The 18,915-nt window shown below is 34.9% G+C and overlaps 1 protein-coding gene across 1 annotated transcript in view; it reads right to left on the bottom strand.

The window, feature by feature from the left end:
- Positions 1-10,403, bottom strand: part of LOC105051749 (phosphatidylserine decarboxylase proenzyme 2) — a 50,519-nt gene extending 40,116 nt beyond the window's left edge. Inside the window, exons 1-5 of the mRNA XM_010932341.3 lie at positions 10,165-10,403; positions 9,952-10,031; positions 5,703-5,727; positions 729-788; positions 140-208 (exon numbers count right to left, since the gene is read on the bottom strand). Coding sequence (XP_010930643.1) covers positions 140-208; positions 729-788; positions 5,703-5,727; positions 9,952-10,031; positions 10,165-10,359 — 429 coding nt within the window. The 5' untranslated portion in view covers positions 10,360-10,403. The remainder of the gene's footprint in view (positions 1-139; positions 209-728; positions 789-5,702; positions 5,728-9,951; positions 10,032-10,164) is intronic.
- Positions 10,404-18,915: the final 8,512 nt, after the last annotated feature.

The following is an 18,915-nucleotide window of genomic DNA, read 5'->3' on the forward strand; positions in this document are numbered from 1 at the left end:
GACCAAGGAATTGCACAAGAAAGCATCAGAAGAGAAGAAAGAAAGACACAATCATCTAAGCAAACATGATATCTAGTAATAAAGAAGCGATGGGAAAGAGAATTAGAAAATGCATTATGAAACAATCAAGTGATCTTACCTCACTGAGGACTTTCAAGAGATCAATTTCACAATATCCAACCAGATTGTTCCTAGATAATTTGTTTGTCTGCAAAATAAAGATGATATTAAAATAGGAAAATTCACTACATGTATATAATACTCTGAAAAATTTCATATTCCTATTGTGAATATATATACAAGTTACTCTATTTCAACAACACATTTTAATATGAAATGAGCTTTTTATATGCAGCCAAATCAGCTATTTGAATATTAAAACCAAGAGATGAGCTGAACTAATCAAACATGTTATCTAACCAGAAAAGGTACAACATTATAAATTAAAGGAGGAAATGACAAATGCACTCATAAGCAAGACTCAAAAAGTTATTAACTGCATCAGTGATAGTAGAAAATTACAAATGACAACATTACACACACTTTTATTGGTTAGTTTTAAACAAGTATTAGAGTGGATTAAGTATAGAACAGCAAGACAATCATTAAAAATCCAATCGACACTTGCTTACAGAGTACTAAGCCAACCCCCAAATTAATATGCCTGTCGATAGTCAAAGTGCAGGAGAGCAAATAATATCCTTAACCATTCCAGGATGATAGCATACCTCAAATACAGATATGCGTGCAATATGAGGTCCATTTCTTTCCAATATAACTTTCTTTTCCTACAAAAAAAAAGGTGACAAAAGGTTAGCAGCCTTATTTTTTTCAGACATTTAGGTAAACTAGATAAGAAAGTCTCTCAAATAACAAAACTAATGACCTAATGTGTGAATGTCTTCAATTTCACGTTTTGCATTTAATTAGAATTTTCTACAAGTTGGACATGGGGACATGCCTATATGTTGTATATTTGCACATAATGAATAATAAGCTAGAACAGCGGTCCTTAAGTTTATAAAATTTGATAAAATGGTTGTTAATTGTTATATTACATTTGACAACTTTCACGTAGAAATTTCAAAAGTAGATAGGGAATGATGATGGAATCACGATAGTATAAACTATAAAGTGTCCCAAGTTTGCAATTGTGGTAATGGACTTTATACCAGTAATGTGCTGATATCGTGTTGGTACACCTGGTAGCGGGGTCCGTTAATATACCAGGACTCCAATCTCGACCCCGCACGGGGAAACCAAATCTCGATTCAATAGCTATATGGTACAATATACCTGGCATAGGACGGTATGCATCGATACAGTGAACCATGGTCCCAAATGTTTGACATATTGAGAAAACCCAAAATTTGAAGCATCCTATACCAGTTAGAGTTTAAATTTTATTGGTGCGGTAAATTGATAGGCCACACCCACACTGTTAACCATGATCTACAATATTAAAATGCTTAAAAAACAAAATTTATAAGCTTACAAGGTCTTTTCCATATGCATTAAGTAGCCATGACATGGAGTCTTTTGTGGCAAGATGAAGTGTTCTGAATCAAAATATGGTTTATAAATGTCTAAGCCTCTTGAATTTTGGTGCATGTATTTATGTTGTACTTATGATTAATGATCTCGATTCTCAATTTATATGACCCACCAAGCAATTTGTCCCTTATATCTATGCATTAGTTTCTTCCAGCCATTCTGCACATAGGTAATGAACCTCTAAAAGAAATTGAGTTTAACAACTTTTAATCATTTTGAATGTTTTCATATCATGAGAGAAATGGTGTAGATTCTCAATTTAAATGGCCCATCCTACCATTAGATTCTCTTTCTCTCATGTGTGTGCACCTGCATGTGTGCATAGATATAGGGTTATACTTGTATTAGGCATGTGCGCAAGTGGAGGTTTAGTGTATCAATAATTGGTTTTTGTGTATGAGATACTTTAGTTACAATCATAGATAAGGAAGTCCAAAGCATCCTCCTTTTAATATATAGACCCTTAAGACTATTTTTACACAATAAAAAAGAAACAATGAAACATAGAGATAAAGGAGTTTATCTTTTACAAAAAAGGGTAATGCATCAGAGCACTTTATCAGAAAGATGAATGAGGTGGTTCAGGTAGGGTGGAGATAGTGCACGGATGCAAACAGTATATTAGTATTATACCAGTTAAGATACCTCTTCAGTCCATTATAAGCATAGCATGATGGAGACAAACAAGTTCAAGACTCACGATTGTTGTCAGCACCAAAACTGAAATTTGTGAATGGGAAATGAATGGATGCAAAGCTGATTGGGACTTCTTTTTTTGAGAAAAGGGAGGACTTTACCCCCATCAAGCCACCCAAGTGTGGGCAGGATTCAAACCTAGGATATTGGGTACCACAGCCAATGGCTTTACCAATTGCACCAGTTGGCAACCACAGCTTCCATGGACAATTAAAGATTAAACTTAGAGTCATTGTCTTATGAGGCCTTCATCACATTGTTTGAGCATTAACTAGGCTATGTAGCTTCCTATTATTTTTTTAATTTTTTAAGGTTTTACTTAGCCATTAAGTCACTTCCTTTTTATCTTACTTGGCCATTAAAAGTGCCAATCAACTTTTGTTTTAAGTTTACTTCTAAAAGATACCTTACTTGGTCAATAAGTTATTGGGGCATGAAGTAAGGGTTGGCTTGTAATTATATTTTAGTCGAGGATTGTTGTGGTTGAAAGCCACTTTAAGTTGATTATAAATGGTGGCTGCCCCTTGGTTTTCATGTAATGTTGACAAATGAAATCAATTTTTCACTTTGCAAGTTTCCCTTATGTGATGCAAGGTCGGGTGTGAGGCCCTTCAGACTAGATTGAAGTTTATCATCTCTCCCTCCTGTCATTCATCTCCTACTTCTCTATCCTTTTCTTTTCTATTTAGACCTATTTCCTTTGCAACAAAACCTTGAACGCTAGTCAACAAATCCTCAAAACCTTATAGTTATCCATCTACCATAAACCTTTATCATTCCTTTACCCTCTTCTCTTGTCTCAACTCAAAACAGAGCCTTTCATCCAAGGTTTGCCGTCTCAGTACAGGACCCCATACCAGTATCCTACTAGTGCAATGTTCGTATGCCTGATACAGGAGTCGGTTTGGTATACCGAGACTCGATACACCTCCTATACCAAGTCTCAGTTCGATACTAGTATAGTACCATATGCAATGGTATGGTGGACCTTGCTTTCATCCCTCCAAAAGTGAAAAATTGATCCAAACCCTAAATCATAGAGTTGTTGTGATATCTTATAGTCTAAGTTATTACACACCCTTTGGATCATATCCCCTAAACTACCAAAAGCTTCCTAGCAGCTGATCAAGAGATATCTTTGAACCAAATTGCTAATTGGACTTGGAGAGCCTCTCAACACTTGAAGGTGACCATGAGGGGACAAGCAAACACCATCTTTTAGATAGTTTCTTAAATAATGTGTCTCTTTGGTTTTGTATCAACAAAAAAGTGGTTCATTTGGTTAAATAATCTAAATCTGATCTCAGCTTCATTATTCTAAAGCATTAATTTTAAGCCATAGAAGCACCAGATTAAAATGCAATATCATTTAATTTCAGTTTGTTTTCATTTACATGTTTTGCACTGTAGCATCCTAAGCCAACATAAGGATTCTAAGCCCTCTAGGTGGTCCTACATCATGTTAATAAGAAATTGATCTTCCTGTAGGTGCAAGCAATTGAAAAGAGCTCTCATACCATTGCTTGCTATTGATGAGAGATCAAAATGCTTCTTCATATGTATCATAAGTTCATGCAATAAACTATATATAGAAATGCTCACATGGATCAGCTCCAAAAAGTTTTTTAAACAATTGCTCGTGTGTCTTCTTGCTGAATACTATTTCTCCATGAATCATTAACTTTATTTCCTCCAAAACCAAAGAAATTTTAATGCCTCACTGCTAGGCCTAGCAAAACCTTGTATACGTCCAATAGAATTCATGAAATGTAGCACATACCAAAATCAATCACCACACAAGAAATAAGGACCAATTTGATAACATTTGTCATTTTTGATTAGGGGTGGCAACTTACTCTGCCCCATTGAATACCTGACTTGACCCAAGACTAATGGTGAGGGTTTTACACTTTTACCCAACCTGCACTAGATCCAAGGTGGGTGCAGGTAATGGTAAAACCTGCCCCAAACCCAATCCAGATATATATAACTTTTCACAAATCCCCTCCCAGGCCTTTATCCTAGTTGCTCCACCTGTGAGAAAGATTGAATTAGTGAAAAGTTACACGCTATGATGCTTAGTTGTTCATTTTTTAGTTGATTGCTTTTCTTAGTTTAAGGACATTTGACTTCTTAAAGAACAATATTTTTGTTTATTATGTTTCTATTACCATTGAAAATTTGGTTTGTTACGTTTTCTATCTTCGATTTATTTAATATTATGTGAAGTACCAATATTTATTTTTTGTATTCTTTTTTATTTGCTTGATTTGTATGTAAGAAAATTGATTTTTGTAGCTTTACCCGACCTGATCCATTGAACCCACCCTACCCCACCCCAAGGTGAGAATGAGGCAAGTATGGGTATTGGCCTACCTAACTCATTGTCATCCTTATTTTAGATTGGACAAAAACTGAATAATATGGAAGAGACCTGAAGATTAATGCTTTGATTTGGTAAGAATAGGATCTAAGGTTTATAATTAGATTCAATTTTATTATCAAACACATGCTTTCTTCATTTGTCTCTAGAGCCATTGTTACATGGCCATGGATAGAAGAATCAAAATAGGTATCCACGTATCTGACTCAACAAGAAGTAAAAAGAGAGAGACAATCTATATAGGATAAAATATAAATTTAACTAAATTATATATTTATACCTTTCAATAGTTACTATTTAAACATTAAAAAGAAAATAATTAAAAGAAATAGTTGGTTAATATCCTTCAATATACATGTTTCTCATTCTAACTTTGCAATTAATTTAAAAATGTTAGCAAAATAATATTTTGCAAAGTTGCTTCAAGCCTTCGATACCTACATCTTTAAGAAATTTCGAAAAAGCTACAAGCCTTCAAGGACTCTAGGGCAAAGTATAGACTTACTAAGACATTTCTTACTGAAAAATGGAGCAAGATCATTTAGTATGACAAGCAATTGAAAAGATTGATATGTTGTTACCGAAGGATCAAAAGGAGTATTTATATGTATGCTAGATTCTTGATTCTTGAAAAGATTAAGCAATGCAAAGACATAATATTTAGATAAAATGGATTGGCTCTGCAAAGTCTTTCAAGGTATAGTAGTGATGTCTTGACTAGAAATGATGGAGTGCTTTCATGAACTTTCAACTTTGCATGTGCAAAAGTAAGTTCTCATGCTCGAGCTTTATAACTTCTTACATTTATCCATCAAGAACTATGCATCATGACATAAAATCAAGGTATGCAAAGAATAAGGCTTGTTTTAGAAGATAGTATTTAAAATTGCAATGCATAATTAAGAGTCAACAAATGATTCATCAATAAGTCAAAAGGTACTTCAGCATGTACTGTAAGTGTGTTAACCATATTTGATATTTATTTAGAAAACATAAATCGAAATATCACAGTCATTCTAGAAATGAATGAAGAAAATTTAGTAATGCAATAGTGCATCAGTATACTCACTGATTTCCAAACAGGCTTCTCAGTACTGCAGCAATGCTCACGTACAAACACATTATGTGAGTCAAGGGGAATTGTTAGAAATAAATCAAAGGAAACAAAAGAAAAAAAGGGGGAGAAGGATAATTCCTTATGCGGTACTAGTGAAATATGTGATAAATGTTAACCAAATAAGGATGCCAAGGAAGAAAACCTCATGATAAGACAAAAAATATTATGTAAAAGAATTTATAAAGATTGTGAAGAACAATAGAAAGAGAAAAGAAGAGAGATAGAGATGGGCTGTGTAAAGAAAATGATTGTATTATTTCTCATGTTACCAGAGTCTCTATAAATAGAGCAATAAGGGTTTCGATACAATGAACAGTCTAGATACAATGAACTATATAATAGAGGGCTAGATATAATGAACCATATAATAGAGGCCTAGATACAATGAACCATCTAGATACAATGAACCATATAATAAGGGAAAGTCTAATTAGAAAAAGACAGAAATGGAAGAACTATAAACATAAAGAAATAATAGGGAATAACATTCTAACAAAGATAAAGCAAGAATCAGTGATAATTATAAACAATTGTTTTCGTTAAATATAGAAAGCTAGAAACATTGAAAGTTTTAACCCAAGCTTTAGACAACATAACCATGTCTACAAGTCTAGATCAAGGAAAAAGATGGCATTTTGCTTGAACATATACTCAACTATGTGGGTTATTTCTCTTTTTAGAGCTCTTGGACTTGCATACTTCAATAGAAGAAGGCATTGCTTTATCCAAAAATGTAATTTAGTTAATTCTATTTTCAATCATGTATTATTTAGTTTTTGGATTATATTTCGTGCCTCCTGGATGATCCTTTGTCCAAACTCACCTTCCTCTTCACATAGACTCCTTTCAAGTTGAAGGGTATTATAGAGGGTAACTTTGGCTATATCTTCCATTTCCAAATTACATTTGGAAGAAAATACACAGACCATAACCATTTTCTTTTTCCTAGTGTCAAGAGTGGAAGCCAAGATGGCTCCATGAAAGAATAGAGCAGCATTTATAATGGATTACCTAGTAGCCATTCACCCTCTAGGAATGATGTTGCAATAGCAAGTTGAGTGACTCATACCAAACAAGTAAATCAATTTAAAGGCCCCTTATACAAGCTGGCCTAGATCTCCCTTTTGGAGCTGTGTTCGGTTATGCACCTCCCTAGTTTTCTTTTCTTTTTCTCTTTGAGAGGTTGTATTTGTCACTCTCCTCTCTCCTTTCTCTTCTCTTTCTTTTCCTTTTCCCTCCTTTTTTCCTTCTCTTTGAGAGGATGCAATCCTTCATTATCTTAATCAAACTTTTGGGTTCTGGCTCATTTCCTCTCAAAAAAAGGCCCATCATGCATTCATCAAGCATTGAGACATTTGAGATGAAAATCTTCATAGATCTTATCAGTTCGCTAAGAAAAAATTACCTTCATAAGTAGTATTTATTAGAACAAATTTTACATAAGCATGATAATGACATTTTTTCCTTCTTCACAAACATTCAGGAGCTTGTTGGACTAAAATGATGAAAAGTAAGTATATTTTTATATTTACTGTATTGTTTTGCTCGAATATATATTGTGAAATAATTCGACCAAATTCTCAACATAAAGGTTTTATCTAAATTCTATCTTTGATGCTATTTCTATCTTACTCTATTAGATGCTTTTAAGCTTTGTTTTCAATACCATTCTTATGGAGGTAACTAGCTAATGGAGTCCAAAGGTTTATATCCTGGTACTAGGACCCATCTCCATCTTGGGCCAAGTTTGTCTAATATCAGAACATGTCCTGAATCAGTTTCAAACGATCACTATAAACAAGGAGAAAGAAGGAAAAACAAAAATAAATTTAGAAAAATTATGTTTAGGGATGATAGGCCATTCCAAATATTGAAATGTATTGAACCTGATTTGTCCCGATCAGGGCAAATTGGGAAAAATTGGGACAACCCAGTGTGGAAAGACCTAACATTGTGGATGTGTCGAAGGGCCCAATCTTTCTCTAGTCCAATTTGGGACAGCCTGGGCAGATCAGGTTGGATAAGGCTTTGAATTCTTATAATGAACACATTAGAGGATGTCCATATATCATAATTTTGAAAGGTCATCTAACTATATAATGTTTGACAGATAAATTCATCTTAGCTATACTGCAAGTTGCCACAGTAGGTAAGATGGTGGTGTTTTGCCCATTATCACTTGGTTTATTATATGGAGAAATCGTTTATGAGGTAATTTCTAAAGGAAACCCATCTTTGTCATTCAATAAAGGTAATCATCTTCGACAATGTTATGACTAACTAACTTGCAACTTGTGACAAAAGATTTTTGTCAAACACAATAATACGAAGAGACATTGTTACTAGTTGGTATCTCGATAACTTGATAAGCAAATGCATAAGCCCAATCAATGATTGATGACCATTTAGAATAAGCGTTAGTCCACAAACAACTGAGTTGGCTCCCTGTTCCCTAACAAGATGAAGTTCCATAAGCTCTAGAAGTGAACCCAGACATGTTGCTTAGGATAGACCTATGATATCCATTAAAGAGTCAGAGCATCAAATCTCTACTTCAACTTTTACGAACAAATATATATGATAATTGATGAAACTCAATGAAAGTATTGTTTTCAATGAGAAAAATCGGGCAACATCCAATAAGCTGTTTGGATAGAGATTAATGTCTATTTCTTAGGTTCAAAGACAGAATCTGACAGATTTATGTAGCACAAAATATTTAAAGAAGATTATATTGTGCATTTTATAAGAGCAATGTGTAGTCCCTTTTAGCACTATTATATGTAGAAAAATACCTACACAGGTAGCTTGCTCTCAATAAGTATATATTCATCTAAATTTAGAGGAGAGGGTAATATTATGCATTCTCAGATATTTTATATCATCTAAATATAACTTTAAATTCTCATATCATCAGCCAGAAATCAAGCATAAACTTCAAGAATGAGTTCGATCTACAGGCAAGAACACAATTAATAAAAGAAAATGCAGCTAATGTGCTCCTTCATAGTATCTCAGTATCTCGTCATCAAGAACACAAAATCAGATGTCCAGCGGGAAGTAGATTACAAAAAAGCAGGACTTAATAGAAAAAAGAAATGTGAACGAAATCAAGGAAGTAAAAGTAATCAAGTTTCCACATTCAAATGATTCAAGAACAGCACAAATGAGGAAGTTGAAAGAAACCAAGAAAGCAAGAATTAAAAAATTCTATGTCCAAATGATCCAGGAACGGCATACATAAAGCATATACACCAAATAAAGAAAGCAAAAGCGATCAAGACATGTTGCTTAGGACAGCCTTGTGATATCTATTAAATAGTCAGATCATCAAATCTATGGTTCAACTTTTACGACCAAATATAAATGATAAGAAATGAAATGTCAGTAAAAGTATTGTTTTCAATGAGAAAACAGGCAACAACCAATAAACTGTTTAGATAGAGATTAATAAGTCTATTTCTCAGGTTCAAAGGCAGAATCTGACAGATTTATGTAGCACAAAATATTTAAAGAAGATTATATTATGCATGGCCCTTTATAAGGGCAATGTACAGTCTGTTTTAGCAGTATTGCATGTAGAATAATGCCTACACAGATAGCTTGCTCTCGGTGAGTATATATTCATCTAAATTTAGAGGACAGAGTAATATTATGCATTCTCAGATATGTAATAGCATTCTAATGTAATTTTAAATTCTCATATCATCGGCCAAAAATCAAGATAAACTTCAAGATTGAGTTTGATCTACAGGCAAGAACACAAATAATAAAAGAAAACGCAGCTAATGTCCTCCTTCCTAGTGTATCAGTATCTTGTCATCAAGAACACAAAAACAGACGTCCGGTACGAAGTAGGCTGACGAAAAAAGCAGGACTTAAAAGGGGAAAAAAAAGTGAACCAAATCAAGGAAGAAAAAGTGACCAAGTTTCCAAAATCAAATGATTCAAGAACAGCACAAATGAAGAAGTTGAAAGAAACCGAGAAAGCAAGAATTACAAAAGTCTATGTCCAAATGATCCAAGAACAGCATACATAACGCATGTAGACCAAATAAAGAAAGAGAAATAGATCAAATTCCATATTCCAACGACTCAAAAACAGCACAGATGAATCATAGAACGAAACCAAGAACAATCAAACTCCCATGTTCTATCGTCCAATTCAAGAAAGCAAGAAAGGCCAAATTCCATACTCAACTGATCCGAGATGGCCGTCCGATACGTCTGCTCCCCTAAAGACAAGCAGGCGAGCCACCGGTCCTGAAACTTCATCTCCGCCTGCCATTGCGACAACCGGAGAGTTACAAAGAAACGAAGTTCCAGTTCTCACCACCTTCACCGTTTCTTGGACACGAAACCCAAAAAAAAGGTTGAAATCATAGAAATGGGGAGGGGGAAGGAGGAATCTTACGCCGATGATCACGATGCGCGCGATTCCAGCGAAATCCTCGGCGTCGAGGTTCTTGAACGGGGAAGTGTCGGAGCTCCGGCGGTGGAGCCGGAACCGGCGACGGAACCGGGAGAAGCGGGACGGCACGGGAGCCTCGGCGGCGGTGGAGGCCGGGGAAGGCTCGCCGGAGTCCAGTCGCGAGCTCTCCTGTCCCATTCTCGTCTCTGGCTGGGGAGTGGTTGAAGACAGGGTAGGAGCGCCTCATAAAACTTTGACTTGCGTGGGTTAGTAAGTAACCCCTAAGATCGTAAATAACAACGAGAGTGCCACCCGGAAACACGTGAAACATGGGATATTCCGGTTCCTGTTGGGATGGAACAGCGGACTTCATTAGCATGGTGTTAGCTAATGCAGTCGAGGCTGCTACGTGTTCTTTGAAGTATATAATAAATAAACATAAAATAAATTTATAAGTAAAATAATTATTACTTGCAATTAAAACCTTATGTACCTATTATATATATTTAAAATGATGTGGGCCATCTTATAAAGATGAAAATGATATGGATAATATCTATTTGATCCGTTTTCATATTTGAATCAATTCGGATAAAAATTTGAGAATCCGACTGGTATTTATATTCGTATTCATATTCGTAAAAAAAAATGAATATAAATTTAGTTAGAAACTATCCAATCATATCTGAATCTACTTATAATTCTATATAATTTAATATAATATTTATTAATTTTTTAAAAAAATATAATCATATAAATATATTATTAATTTATTTATCATTTATTTAATAATATTTTTGATTTTATAATCATAAAATTTAATTATCTAATTTATATCATAATTATATTGATGCTCTGATATCCGAATTATATCTGTATCGTTTAAAATAAATATAGATATAAATTTTTACATAAAAATAATATCTATATTTATATTTATATTTATCAAAAAAAAAATATAGATATAATATATTAATATTTAATTTATATTCAATCCGATTGACTTTCCATTGAGATTATTTATTTTTTACGAATCTTGTTACCTGGTTTCGGTGACCATCCACAAGAGCTGACTTGGTGCCTATGTGCAGGGGATTTTTAATTGGGCTATTTAGCTCGATCATGCCACTTTCTTGATTGCTTTTCGAAGCCCCTTTATGCGTAGGACTCGGCTAAAGTTGAGCATGCTAGTATGAGATGGTTAAAGAAATAAATTTATCTAATACAACAAGGTGACCACATATTTGTATTATCATTATTTTATTCTAAAAATAAGGATTATATTGTTAGAATTATTATCCATCCAGCAAATTTTGTATGTTCCCTGGAGTGATATTGTTTGGAATATGCGGTCGTATCACGTGTCGATCTAAATGATGGGTTTTGAGGGTGATATTTGCCAAAGTGTTCTAGTTTTTTTAACTCCTTCAGGGATGAAGTTGAGATTATATGCCTCCACTTCTGTTTTTAATCTATATCTTTCCTGATAAGTACACGGATCAAAGATCAGAAAAGTATGAATTAGTCAAAGGTCTCGGGAAACAAACATGAACGATGAACTGAAACAACAGTGTTCCTGGAAAACGAATTTGCATCATATATGACAACAGAGGGAGCCGTAATTTCATCTATCCTTGGACATGGACTAAATATGAGAAAGTCTATATACCATCTTTTACTAAACGTTAACAACCTCACAGAAGAACATCACAGTGCAGAAAGTATAAAGCTAGATCTTTAGTGCGCTTATAGTAGTTTTGCCGTGGAAAAAAGATGGATTATTTGAGTTGGGAGAACAAGCAAAAGTTGTTCTAATGAGCCAACAGAGAATATGCCATGTGCATGTACGTGAACATTTGTGTATGTATACGTATCGAAAATATCAAGCAAGATATAGATTGTGTATCTTGACATTTGAGCATCCAAAGCAGGATGTCTAACTATAAAGCCTTGTACAGCCAAAACTTGCTATATCTTGAGCGTGAATCTCCAAATCTTTTGTCCATCTTGTTTAGTTAGAGATGTCAATTTTAAACGATCTATTGGATACCAGACTTGGTCCCATCCAAATAAGATGAGTTTTATTGATCCACTCAGAATCTTAGGCGGACGTAGGTTCTAAAAAAAATATTCAAACAAATTCAAGTTGAATACAGATAATGATATATCTTGTCCCGAATTAGATCCAATATAATCTTAATTTAAATCCTTCTTTCAAAATTATAATTATTTTTTAATATTTACATGATGAGTTCATCATCCAATACAATCTGACTCTGATCCCATCCTACTCTTTTTATCTATCTGGTCCCTCTTACCTCTCCAATCTGATCTGATCCGCACCTCTACTTTATTCGATCCAAAACGGATATGGAGTAGATATGGGTACGAGATTTTTAACTATTGGATGGATATGGATATTAGTCAATCTGATCTATATCCAATCTGTTACTTTTTTTTTATTTTGAATCTCCAACAAAAAATCTTATTTGATAATCTAACAAGCAAGCCAGAGGGTTTCGAGACTTTAAACGGCTTGGATCTCCAAGTTCTAATTATAGAAATCTTCTTTGACCAAAACTATAGATTGCCAACTGCCTAGTCTGGATCTCTAAAATATATACTTCATCAAATGCTACTAGAAATCGCTGTTTTATCCAATGATTCCATGTGACAATTGAAAATTTGTTATACAAAAAAAAAAGAGTAAATGTTGCCGAGCAACACTCATCATGATTCATTCGATCGGACCGGCTAGCATGCAGGACCGGTGAATTCAGCAATGACAAGACCCAATAATCTCTTACATTTTTATTTTTCATTATATATTGCCATGTCTAATCATGGATCATCCACTATTTTTTTTTTTTTTATGTCAAATGATGCATTCTACTTGAGGATGTTTGGTTCGAAAAAGTGAAGATCTGAAATTGGAATCGAAATGGATGACTCCCATTCCAACCGTTTGATTGGAAGGAGTCCCGTTCCGATTCCAGGATGAAATGAGAATAGCTCAATCTATATAGAACTCAATCTTTATTCTTCTTTATGGATTTAAATTTTATTTTAATTTTAATTTTGATTTTGATTTCAATCATAAATCAAATACTTCGAAGAATTTGATCATTTGGATTTTAATTATAAATTATTTTAATTTTATTTTTATTTTAATCTTGATTGCAGATCAAATATCTCTTTAATTTTTTGAATTATCTTCTCACGTCACCTTGGAGGTCATCCCACTAGCAACCAGTGGGCCTCCCCTGATGGAATGCATGGACTGTGACGTGTCTTTGAACACCTAGCCCAAGGAATCTCCTTGTTTGGGAGACCACCAAGCACTCAACCAGCGGTCTCTGTCGTTTGTCTCGATGACCCCCTTTAAAAAGCTTACCTGAAATCGATATTTCCGGCGGCTTCTCACAGGTTCGAAAAGGCATTGAATATTCTGTAGCCACAAGCAGAAAACGCTGTAGCTGTTATTTTGGCAACCACAGGCCCAAGAATTACCACTTGACTGCCACATAATAACGAAAATGCCCCAGCATTCCTGTTCTACGAAACGTTGTGACATCCGCCACGGCATTTTATAACGTGTTATAGATGTTAATTGTCAGTATTTTCAAAAAGTCTGCGTTTCTAATCATGGGATGTAAAATATTTACCGCATCCATTATTTTGTTGCGAAGTTTCAGTATAGCCGAAACTTGTTAGTTGATAAAACCCCTCCGATGTAATGGTTGTTGAATGGTTAGATTGTGGTCCGCCAATGGCTGAGCCAATCACAATGTGGCTTGGTATTCAGATAGCTGTTCAAGATCTACATGCTTCTCATTTGTGGCTAGAAGAAGACTTTAACACTGCTGTGTCTTGGATTTCCCAATCTACTAACCATTCATATGCTCACCTTCTTTTTTTTGTAGGATTTATGCTTATAGAGAAAAGAGACAATCTCATTTCATGTATCGCATACTTTTCGAGAAGCTCACTTATTAGTTGATTATATGGCGAACAAAGCTCTACAAGGTGATTTCGTTTGGACCAATCGGATTATGTTGGATCCTGCTTGTGCATCACTTATTCATGCTGATAGATATGGCATTTAGTTTTTCGATAGCAAATTCAAGGGTGGACTTCTTTGCTAGAACTTTGTTAATGGCTGATCCATCAGTCATTTCTACTTGTGCTTCATTGTTATTGCTATGGGCTACTTTGTTCAATCAATAAGTTTACCTGAGGCATCACTAGTTCACCATGGTACCAGTATTAATTTTATGCATCCTGCTATATTATGTGTTAAGACTCATTGCATATCTAACTAGGCCTCTATTATTTATTTATTTATTTATTTTTTGTATGTGTTCTATTTGAAGTGGGACTAAAAATTTGTATTGTAGTGGATTTTGTTGTCAGCCAATGTAGAAGTCAACTTCCACCCATATGGTGGTCTATTTAAAGGGACCCTTAGTATCTCCTTAGTGGGTGAAAAATCATAGAGAAGGGTGTGGAAAAAAAAGAGAGAGGAGAGATTATTTGTGCAAATAGAGACTCCTTAGTAAGGCACCTCTAAAAGGTTTTGGTATTTATTCTTCTTTGAATAAATTATTTTATCTTCTAATTTTTTATTCTTCTACAATTATTTTTTCTCATGATTCTCTATAAATATTTTTTATTTGGTGTTTGTTTTGGATCTTGGGCCGGCACAATAAATCTACTACGTGCGGCATGCCTTTTTATAGGGTATTAGAGTGAAGTTTTTTGATGTTTGTGGCTCTACATGATTTAGAGTCATAGGTTTCGAGAGTGGTTGAGTGGTTTGTAGCTTCGATTAAACTATTCGGACCACAGTTTTTTTTCTGGAGTAATAATTTAATTGTTGATGATTTTTATGTTTGTAGCTTGGCATTGTTGAAGAGCTTCCAGTAATTCATTTTATGATGGTGCAAATATGTGGACTCTTATTTGATGATTTAAGAGGTAAATCATTATGGCCGATCCTATTATTATTATTTCTATCAATGGGTTTAGTTATACAATGCTTGATCTTATCAACATTAAAAAGGTTGCTTTTACTACTACCACTTCTCTTCGTAAGTTGAACAATACCTATTATTTATATTGAAAAAGTCTTATCAGAGCTTATATGAAAGCTCAAGATTTATGAGATATTTTGGATAAGTCAAATATGATATCAGCAAATGAGATTGCAAGAAGAAGGTGGAATTTGAAATTTAGAAAAATAATATGGATTCTTCAAATTATAGTTGATAAAGAGAATTATCTTCATATTCAAGATGCAAAGGAGCCAAAGGAGGTATGGAATATTCTTGTAGCTATCTACTTAAATTTTAGCAATATGAAAAATCACAAACAGAAATTATCTGAAGAGTGGATTCTGGTTCTAGACTTTTTTAAAAATTTCATAAAGGAACAAAATTGATTTAAAGATGAAGATTTAAAATGGAGGGAGCCTCATTAGTTAGAGAGTGGATCAAGTTCTAAAGATTCATAACATGACAAAGTTGATCAGCTTAAGGATCAATCAAGTCCAAAAAAAATTTGAGCAAAAAAAGTTTGATCAAATGGCTACTACATCAAGTTTAGAAGAGATCATGATTGAAGAATTCGTTGATTTTAAAATTTCTCAAAAAGAATCGGATGATGCTATAGTTGATTCGATTATAGAGACCTCTAATGAGGAATCAAATCATGTGGAAGAGCCCTAAATTGAACCTATCTAAGATTTGGATGTTACATGTGAACATTTAGTCAGCTATGAAGATAAAAAGCTGGTTGATTTTAAAATAGCTTCAAAGATCAAAGAACAAGAAGATATGCTTAGTGAAAATGATGCTTGTTATATCTTGATACTAGTTGATTTTGAAGCTATTCCAAAGTTTGAGTTGTTAGAAGACTTTATGCATAAGGAGTTGATTCCATATTCAAAAAAAATCAACTATATGTAGATACTTGAAGCAACTCAAGTAGAGGCATATGGATATGACCAAAATTTTATCTTTGATTTTACTTATATGTAGGTAATGATTAATGCTTATAGTTATTGTAATCGATGACATGATGTTCGTTGGGATGAGCTGGTTGCTCGAAGATATTTTGGCATCATGACTGTAGAGTCAATATCGAGAGAAAATATCACAAAAGATCATCATCTTTGACATACACATCAAAAAGGAAGAGTCAACAGAGGAATTATTGTTCAAGCCAAGAAAGAAGTTCTGTTATTTAATTATTAATTCGATAAATTATTATATATTGCTGTTATTGCGAAAATAATGGCAATGGCCATGATGCCACTTCATGATATCGATAACTTTAGCATTGTTAGTATGGACTTCGCACGAGGGAGTATTGAGACTCATTGAATGTCCAACTAAGACTCTGTTATTTATTTATTTATTTATTTATTATATATATTTTATTTAAAATAGGATTAAGAATCTGTATTGTAGTGGATTTTGTTTTGTAAGTCAAGATAGGAGTTAAACTCCCTTTCGTATAGTGGTCTATTTAAAGAGATCCTTGGTGTCTCCTTAGTGTGTAGAAAATCATAGAGAAATGTGTGAAAAAAAGAGAGAGGAAAGATTATTTATGCATGTGGTGACTCTTTTATGAGGCGTCTTTGTGAGGTTTTGATATTTATTTTTTTTGAATAAATTATTTTTTTCTCCTAATTTTTTATTTTTCTATAATTATTTTTTTTTACGATTCTCTATAAATATTTTTTATTTAGTATTTATTTTGGATCTTGGGGTGGCATGATAGATGTACTATGTGTAGCGTGTAGTTCTACATTGTGCATAATTCAACAGAATGTAAGCAATATGTCAAAGGAACAAGCATGTGTGCGAGGAAAAAAAAAGGATGATGGCAAAAAAGGTCTTAAAAATATGAATGAAAAAAAAAAAGAAAAAAGAAAGATCAAACAAAAAAGAGAAGTTAAAGAAGAAAAAATAATATAAGAACAAAGAGAGGAAAATGAAAAAAAAAAAGAGAGAAATGAAAAAATACAAAGTTACTCTATCATAGGGCGACTCTATAAGTCACTCTACGATTGATGACTTATAGAGTTGCTCTATTTTAAGGCGATTTACTAGTTATTGACTGACGTGAATTATAGTGAGTCAGTATATAAAGTCGTTTTATGATAGGATGATTTTATTTTGGATAATATTTTGATAAATATTTTTTAAAAAATATTATTTTTATATTTTTTAAAAATTAATATTATTTAAGTAAGATTGCCACAAAAGAAAGAAGGAAAGGCCTTGGGATGAAAAGAGAGTTATTTCTTTACCTTGGGCCGTATTTGGATGCAGGGTACATGCTTGTTTGTTTATACACAATCTCAAAGTGATCAATGAAGCGTTTATTATCTGCTCTGCCATATGCACTCTGTCTGGTGTAAATTAGAATGAAATCATGTCAATGTTTTCATCCTCTGCCTCAGTGGCAATGCCAGGAGTTGGCTTCAGGACGTACTATTGATCAGATTTTTCTTATCACTAGTAGTAATGTCAGATCACTGAAATAATGCAATCCAAAGCTTATATCTTCTGCATTAATACATATGTTTCTCTTGTTGTATGGGGGCTTCCTCACTTCCTTCAACATCCAATTACAACTGTTAACGCCTGGTCCACTACAATCATTCGCAGTTTTCAGTTGAACGTGATCACAGTGACAAGGTGGAGAAAACAAGAAGAAACAAGGAAAAAGAAAAAAAAGGAAAAAAAAGAAAAAAGAAAAGAATAGTATGGCAACAGGGATTTTTTTTACTAACTTGGTTTGGCTTTATTTGCAGGTTAAATGTTTCTTCTATTATATCTATCTCATTATGCTTCCAAGCTTTCCTTATACTCTCTACTCAGGTGAACAACGTGTAGCCTTTTCTTGCTTGCATGCAGTTGTCTACATTTCTGTTAGGATTTGACGCATCGAGATTCAGCCCACATTGAGCCCATAGCGAGGTTCGCGGCGAAAAATGGAGTCCAACGAGATCAAGATCACCTGAATCGGAGCTCGGATGGAGGAGATACGAGCTTTTGAAGTCGGCACGAGAATCGAGATGGTGGAGAACCGCCGGCGACCGGCGGCGGGCGGCAGCGGCGCGGCCGCAGGCGGCGGCACGTGGGACGCACGATCCAGGTCCGCGCGGGACGCGCGACCCAGGCCCGGCTGCCCAGGCGGGCGCGCGGCCCAGGTGCGCGCAGGCCCGCGCGCGGGAGCGGGCCAGTCCAGCCGGCCCTGCTGGCCCCTTTGCCCCGGTCCACCATGGATCGGGCGGTCCATGCTGGGCCTGTGGACCGCGTGGGCGTTTCCCACGCGTTTCACATGGTCCACAGCACTATTCCGTGGACCGATCGCGATCGGACGACCCAGGGAGATTCCGGTGACGATTCGACGGTTGAGGAGGTTGATTTGGCTTGTTTAGGACTCTTAAATCTAATCTAATTATGTTTAAACTCTGTTTAACCCTTTAAAAGGGCCCTGTGACGAACAGAGGAAGCGGTGGTCCGGATTTTTGCCGTACGAAGCCCGTACGAACCCGAGGAGAGAGAGAGAGGCGAGAGTGCTGAGAGAGAAGGAGCAGGAGGCTTCTGGACAGCGGTCGCCAGGCACTTCAGGGGTTCAGGGGGGGTCTTCAAGAGAGAGAGAGCTTTTGTGAGGGGAACTTCAGGTGAGAGAGAATTGGATGTACAAGGGTTGAGGGTGAGGTCTCTTCTTGTAAATTTT

This window comes from Elaeis guineensis, chromosome 9 (genome assembly GCF_000442705.2).
Source record: "Elaeis guineensis isolate ETL-2024a chromosome 9, EG11, whole genome shotgun sequence".
NCBI classification, from domain to species: Eukaryota; Viridiplantae; Streptophyta; class Magnoliopsida; order Arecales; family Arecaceae; genus Elaeis; species Elaeis guineensis.